This window comes from Ursus arctos, unplaced genomic scaffold (assembly GCF_023065955.2).
Source record: "Ursus arctos isolate Adak ecotype North America unplaced genomic scaffold, UrsArc2.0 scaffold_9, whole genome shotgun sequence".
Lineage (NCBI taxonomy): Eukaryota > Metazoa > Chordata > Mammalia > Carnivora > Ursidae > Ursus > Ursus arctos.
The window spans coordinates 56,574,416-56,582,608 of NW_026623111.1; the positions used below are offsets into that span (position 1 = coordinate 56,574,416).

Genomic DNA, 8,193 nt, shown 5'->3' on the forward strand with positions numbered 1-8,193 from the left:
CCAAAATACTCACAAAAGGACTTCTCAAAATTATGTCTTCAATAAAAGTGCTTGACGAGATTACCTTCTCTATCATTGCAGCACGTGTAATTTTCCTAAAGAAAGGACCGTGCCCTAAAAGAGTAATCATAAATGACCTTACTCTAACAACTCCCAGATAGCACAACAAAAAATTTACTTGTACATAGAAAAGTACAACTGGCAATAATGTATCAAAGAAGCTTGAATATTTAACAATGATTTTTAAACATGTTTTAAAACAAATACATTTTTAAATAAAATAAATTAAATTCTGTTAAAGATCCATTAGAACTTCAATCCTGCCAAAAATTTGATGAGAAATTAGAGGAGTCTGATGACTCAGGTCTGCTCTCAAAGGGCAGGCGGATGGTTGCATATTGCGGAATTTCCTCTGACATAATGCAAGAATGAGGGTGCATGTTCTCTGCTGCTCTGAATCATATAAAAAGCCACAGAAGCTCTCCATCCAACAGAAGTCCTCTGGGACAGCAGAGCTCACAAGCGTCTGGGACAAGAGCCAGAAAGAAGCCAACACGAAGGCACCTTGCATAAACATGACTTCCAAGCTGGCTGTTGCTCTCTTGGCAGTTTTCCTGCTCTCTTCAGCACTGTGTGAAGGTAAGCAGACTTTTCTGGTCTACAGAGTTTTCCGGTGTCTAAGTGTGATCCTCAGATAGCAAGATTGCCTTTAATGCTTTAATAACAAACATCCTTTTTATTCGAGAAAGGGAAATAATATTTGTAGTCACTTAATGTTAAATTGAAGCTTTAATTGTTGAGGTTTTATCTCTACAACACTTAGAAAAGTATAAAGTTTGTTTAATATAGACATCCTGTTCCTATTTTTCATACTCTATAGGACGCATACATATAAATTCATTAATATAAATCTATAATTTAGAGTATATCTTTTTTTAAAAGATGCATTTATTTATTTTTAGAGAGTGAGAGAGGGAGATTGTGTGGAGGAGAGGCAGAGGGAGAAGGAGAGAGAAAGCATCTCAAGCAGACTCCATGCTGAGCAAGGAGCCAGATGCAGGGCTCAGTCTCACAACCCTGAGATCGTGACCTGAGCCAAAATCAAGAGTCCGATGCTTAACCAACTGAGCCATCCAGGCGCCCCTACAGTATATCTAATTAGGAGTCATAATTACCCATATTATTTATTAATATTGAGTGAGGCAACTCAAGTAACTTTACTCCACGTGCTGTTTTATTGACAAGCTTCAGAGAGCTATCGTTTCCTCTTTGATTTAAAGACATCCTGACAAATTATAAACCTTCTTGGGATCCCTCCCATGAAAGAAATACAGTTAGAAGTGTTGTGGCATGCATGTAGTTTTTACATTTGTTTCTTTTCCATTAAGCATTAAAGATTTTGCTAAGTTACGAGGCATCTTTGTGTAACTTATATATTTCTATTAATTCTTTCTGAAGGCAATTTCTCTGCTATTGAGTCTTAGTTTACATACTATAAATAGCATTGTGGTATCACAGAAGATTACACAATATCAACTAGAAGAAAAAGTTCCATAAGGATGTCAACATTTCACAAAGACAACTCTAAGTCTTTATCCAGGAAGTCAATCAATGCTGTCATTAATGACAGTTGTTTTTTTCATTGAACTTAGGGGCTAGCCTTCTGCTTCAAGAATGAGTTTACTAAAGAGATGATATTTACCAAACATACAGTCACCAAATTATCGGGTTGGAATTAAAGAGAGAGTAGCCAGCAGAGCCGTATTTGGGATGAAATTAATCCTTGTTTTTATTATTTTTTCACAGCTGCAGTTCTGTCAAGAATGAGTTCAGAACTTCGATGCCAGTGCATAAAGACTCACTCTACGCCTTTCCATCCCAAATACATCAGAGAACTGAGAGTGATTGAGAGTGGTCCATATTGTGAAAACTCAGAAATCATGTAAGTACTTTCAAAAGTGATTGGATATTTTACTTCAGTGAACCTAGAGTTGAGGAAGGTGGAGGTATCCAGCAAAGTTCTAGGTATAGGACTACAGTAGTGGGCAGAACAGAAAAGAAAGATTCTTTGTCTCCATGACATTTAAATATGGTACCTTCCATGCCTCATAACTAAAAATGACTTGGACTCAGATTTTATGCTCGTACTTCAGGAACCACAACTTGAAGGGCACAGGGGTGTCGGAAACCCACTAAGTACTGATTTAATCATATCTTTCTCATTTCAGTGTAAAGCTTGTCAATGGAGAAGAGGTGTGCCTGGACCCCAAGGAACCATGGGTACAGAAGATTGTGCAGATATTTTTGAAGAGGTAAGTTGTGTTTTTTTAGTTATTATTATTATTCATTTATCTTGAGACATACAGTCTAAAACTTAGCCTACAAGTTTCCTGTTGCTGCTGGAAGCCTGCTCTTTTGGGGATCTACCTCTTCAATTAAAAAAAGAAACAAGCAAAACAAAAAACAGTAGCAATAGTGAGTTAGTTGTACTCATGACTGGGAAGACCATACATCTCCGCTTGTCCAGGGAACCCTGGGCTTATGCCTATACCCTGTATCATTGGTGTGGTTTCCTTTCATTCTCCGAAGTGTCCTGGTTTGGATGATAACTTATCTCTCTATTCATAGTTGAAAATTAGGATATTTCCAACATATGCATATCTAAGACTATTCACTTCCCTAGTAAATATATTTTCAGGATGATACTTTTCTCCTTATTAGAACACTGTCAATTTAGATTTTTTTTATTCATTTATTTTCAGGGCTGAGAAACAGAAACCATGAAATAAACACATTCTCCATGGTTTCCAAGGACTCCTCAGTAAAGATGCCAATGAGACTTCAAAGAAATCTACTTCAGCACTTCATGTTCCGTGTGGGTCTGGTGTAGGGCTGTCAGATAAAATACATTACGCCCAGTCAGATTTGAATATTAAGTAAAACAATGAATAGTTTTTTTTTCCAATGTCTCATAAATATTGTCCTATGCAATATCTAGGCACACTTATATTAAAAATATTATTCATTGTTTACTGTACATTCAAATTTAGCTGGAAATCCTGGATATATTTTGTTGTTGTTACATCTTTCCAACCCATCCTGCTGGCCAGGATGCACCAGTCCCTGTTCAACTTTGCCTTGGTTTCTTCTTTATTCCTCAACTGGAAAAAAAGTATCAGCTACCATCTTACCTCACAGAGATGTGAGGACACGTGGAAGCACTTTAACTTTTTCTCATTTTGTCTGAATAATGTTCAAGTGAAACTTATTTGCTTATTTATTATTTATGTATTTATTTAAGAAATAAATATAGGAATATCTGTGCATAAATTTGGAAAAACGGGAAAGGAAGCATTGTTGATAAGCTAGTATAATGATGGTAGTGAATTTATATTTATTTTAAAATTCAATGATGTTATATTAGGGAACTATTTTGAACAAGGTTGCCAGATTTAGCAAAATTAAAAACAAACCAACAAGGCACCCAATTAATTTTGAATTCAAACAATGACTAATTTTTTAGTATATCATTATTTATCTGAAATTTTCATTGAACTAGCAATCCTACTTTTGATATTCCCAGAGTTGTCACGGGCGCCTTGTTGTGCAGTGCTGTGGTGAATCATCAGAGCCCTGGGTTAGAATTGTTTCTCAAAACAGCAAAAATTCAACAGGCAATATTAACAAAGTAATTTCTTGCTAGATAAAACTTATTTATTATTTACAAATGGATTCTTATAATTTTACTTAAATTATTGTGTTTTTAAACACTGACTTTATTTTTCGACTTCAAAATCCTTTTATGTGTTCCCAAAGAGATTTTTCTCTACTATTTTTGATGTATGGAAATATAAATGTAATCATAAAATATTTAAAATAAAACTTATTGTCAAAGTCATCAGGCATTTGTCTTTCTTTGGTAGTTTTAAAAGTTATTTTTTTAGGGACGCCTGGGTGGCACAGCGGTTAAGCGTCTGCCTTCGCTCAGGGCGTGATCCCGGCGTTCTGGGATCGAGCCCCACATCAGGTTCCTCCACTAGGAGCCTGCTTCTTCCTCTCCCACTCCCCCTGCTTGTGTTCCCTCTCTCGCTGGCTGTCTCTATCTCTGTCGAATAAATAAATAAAATCTTTAAAAAAAAAAGGTTTTTTTTATATCTTTTTACATTAAAAATAACATATTGAGTTAAAAAACATAAACTCTTGGGGCATGTGAGTGGCTCAATCAGTTAAGCGTCTGAGTCTTGATTTCAGCTCAGGTCATGATCTCAGGATCATGAGATGAAGCCCCATGCATGATTCCACACTCCACGTAGAGTCTGCTTGGGATTCTCTCTCGGCCTCTATTCCCCCTTTGTTCTCTCTCTATCTTTCTCAAAATAAATAAATAAAATCTAACAAACAAATAAACATAAATGCTTCTCTCAGCATTTTGTATATTATGTGGAAAATTACAAACCTTTGTAGAAAAACAGAAATCTGGGGCGCCTGGGTGGCACAGCAGTTAAGCGTCTGCCTTCGGCTCAGGGTGTGATCCCAGCGTTATGGGATCGAGCCCCACATCAGGCTCCTCCGCTGGGAGCCTGCTTCTTCCTCTCCCACTCCCCCTGCTTGTGTTCCCTCTCTCGCTGGCTGTCTCTCTCTTTGTCAAATAAATAAATAAAATCTTAAAAAAAAGAAGAAAGAAGAAAGAAAGAAAGAAAGAAAGAAAGAAAGAGAAAGAAAGAAAGAAAAGCAGAAATCTTTTCCAGAGATGGGTTACAAACAGTAATGATGGAAATTTTCTCAACTCCCCATTGTATTCCATTTTGCTAATAAGGCTGAGTTCAGATTTTTAATTAACCAACCAAGGTGTTTGTACAGCTTAGCACAGCAGAGCACTCAGTGAAAGAGGGAAGTGGATACTCGTTTACAAAGCACTTCTCAGCTCATTGAGGAGTAAAACTGACTTATATGAGATAAGGAAGTTTGAATATGATTAAAGACCAAACATATTTGTAAATAAGTCAAACAAAACTTTTAAAAGTAAAAAAACCCAATAGTTTGACTAAAATACTCAATAGACAAGTTTTATAACAGTGCAGAGACAGCTGAAAGGAAAATCGGATATCCAGGAACTAAAACCAAAGGAATTATCTGGAATTCCCATCAGAGAGACAAAGACGGTAGTAAATAGGAAAAAGTAATGAAAAGACATGGAGGATTTGGGGATAAGGTCTTACAAATGTCTCGTTGGATTTTTACAGGCAGAGGAGAGAGGAAAGGGTCAGAGACATTTGAAGTGACAAGGACTAAAAACTTAGCACATGACAAAAAAAAAACGATCCACAGTCTCAAGAAATCCAACTTGCCAATGCCTAACTTTACATTTCCTGTCAAAAGAGATGGATCTTAGAACTTTGATTCCCACTTCTCTACCTCCCGGCTCATTTACTATTGCTTTGGGGTATTTTAAGGCCACTTTCTTTTAAAGCTCCGTAATGTTGAGTGAGGAAGAGTCCTCTCCCATTTTCTCGCTCATTGGTTCACATTGCAACCTGCTTTTCCTGCATCATTTAGCTCCTTACAACTACTCAGATAACCGTAGCTGCCATTCTTTCCACGGGGTGACATTATCTGTGGTGTGGAGCACAAAGCCCGTTCTTTCTCTCTTCTAATTCCCAGTATACTTCCCCACAAAAGTGTGCAGCATAATAGCATTAATGAAAGATTTATGAAATGCACAAGCAGAAAACAACTGGAAATTCAACCCTGGTACTCACCATTCCTAAAAACGTTTCCCTCTCGAGGTGACTTCTCCCTGCCTACATTTCTTCTCAGACCCTGTTAGAGGACCTCTTCTTCCTCAGAGTTCTGCCCAAGTTTCATTTCCACATTCTCCTCTGTAGATTCAAGTTCCCTTGGCTTACCACCCTTTGCAGTCTCTCATCTTGTAGACCTCATACATAGTCCATAAAACAGCAGACAAGTAATTTTAACAAAATGTGCATAGGAAAGATACAGGATTTTCAAAAGCAGATACCAAAGAATTATTTAACCTAACTAGACTAGGCTTCACTGAGAAAATTTAAACTAGAGTCTAAACAGTGAGTAGGAGTTAGCCACACAAGGGGAAGAAAGATGTGTGGGGAAGGGTGGTCTAGATATCAGGGGAGAAGTATTTTGTAGGCAAGAGCATGACACAAATTGAGAAGTGAAATACTTTCAGTGTGGTTGGAGTTTAGCATGAAGCAGAACAAATAGATTAAGATATGCTAAATGGACTATGGAACCTCTAAAGGGCTTAGATTTGGAATTGAAAACTTCTAGTAGATTCCAATTACCCTCATTTTAAATTGTGAACCTTATAGGCTGTTCTTCTGGGTCTCCTCCCAAAAGGAAGTGAGAAGCCATAAAAAAACAACTCAAAAGCGTGATCTTGGAGGATTTTTAATGCCAATTGTATTATTATTTTTATTAGAGACAATAATAAAGTGTTCACCTTAAAACTGCATTAATTGTAAAATACATAGCACATTCAACAAACAAAATCGATTAATTTTCATAATTGCTACTTTGGGTTTGGGTTTTTTTGTTGTGTTTTGGTTTTTGATTTTTTTTTGCTAAAAACACATCAAGAAATAGATTCAGGGGCACCTGGGTGGCTCAGTCGTTAAGCATCTGCCTTCAGCTCAGGTCATGATCCCAGCGTTCTGGGAAGGAGCCCCGCATAGGGCTCCCTACTCAGAGGGAAGCCTGCTTCTCCCTCTCCCACTTCCCCTGCCTGTGTTCCCTCTCTCGCTGCCTCTTTCTCTGTCAAATAAATAAATAAAATCTTAAATTAAAAAAAAAGAAATAGATTCGTAGCTTAAAGTTACCCAAGCAGAATCTTTTATTCTCAAGATTTTGATAAATAAGTAGATAATTTGAATCATCGAAGAACTCCCAACTTTATACAAAACCTCTTACTGTGTTAAGTACACATTGTTAATATGATCAGTGTCCAACATTGAAATCCAGGTGAAGACATCTGCACCAATCTGGTAAATCTTAATAATGACTACTTATCAAAAAAATCTATTCTTAATTTCACCTTTATCCCCTTTAAAATGTGCTAAAGATTTTTCTCCACTTTCTCATCTATGCTGTCATTGTTATAGGACAGCAAATTATTCCATCAAGGGGCACCTGGGTGCCTCAGTCATTTAAGAATCTGCCTTCAGCTCAGGTCATGATCTCAGGGTCCTGGGATCGAACCCCGCATCAGATCAAACTAGAGATTAGGCATCATGTAAACAAGCCAAAAAGGAACAGTGTAAAAGAATAAGAGAAAGAGCATGAGAGTGTAAGAGTGAGAGAGAAGGAAAAGCCAGCCAATTCGCTGCACTGAATATTTTTGCTTTATTTTGCATAAGTGATATTAGTAAAATTATGTATATAAACATGGGTTTTATTTGTATAGACACAGACTCAGACACAAACTTTAATATGCAATCTATTACTCCATAACTTTAATCCATTTATGTGGAATACAAATTACAAATCTAATTTTACCAAGTAGAAGCACAAAGGTAAATATACAGACACATATGCACAAAATAAAAAGGTATGGAGAGAGAATAATAAAGTGTTCGCCTTAAAACTGCATTAATTGTAAAATACTATAATACATAATACATCATATGTACAACATACAAAATCAAATAACTTTCATAATTGCTGTTTGTGTGTTTGCTAGAAATGTACCAAGAGATGGATTCAGAGGTTAAAGCTACCTAAGCAAATGCCTTTATTATCAAGATTTTGGCAAATCAGCGATAATACTTTCTTACTATAATATATCTATTGTGCTATCCAGGCTAGGTTTGAAAACTTCAGAAGATAAGATGAAACAGTTTTGGTTTTGGTTTATGCTAGTAATGTAACAAACAAAAATTGCTTAAGACTGTATTAACCCTGCAATAACAAAAGAAAGCTTAAAAAGCAATAATTTCTCCATTGCTCACTTAAAAAAAAAACACAGCAGTCAGCAATTGCCCCAAGTTTAGTAACCATCAGCTGAATTTGCAGAGATCACAGACAACAGATAGGGAAATTTTCAGTGTAACACAGTAAATACCAGGCTGTTGTTTCCCATAAGATATACAGATGGAGCAATCAGGAATTCTCCAAAGGATTACTTAAGGGTCAAAGAACCCAACTCCCAGTGAGGGAAGA

The 8,193-nt window shown here is 36.5% G+C and overlaps 1 protein-coding gene across 1 annotated transcript; it reads left to right on the forward strand.

Annotated features, from left to right (window-relative positions):
• The first annotated feature begins 472 nt into the window (after positions 1-472).
• On the forward strand, positions 473-3,891 carry CXCL8 (C-X-C motif chemokine ligand 8). The gene is made up of 4 exons (XM_026509975.3): positions 473-639; positions 1,807-1,942; positions 2,229-2,312; positions 2,763-3,891. The coding sequence occupies exons 1-4, from the start codon at positions 576-578 to the stop codon at positions 2,782-2,784; spliced, it is 306 nt and encodes a 101-aa protein (XP_026365760.3). The 5' UTR covers positions 473-575; the 3' UTR covers positions 2,785-3,891.
• Positions 3,892-8,193: the final 4,302 nt, after the last annotated feature.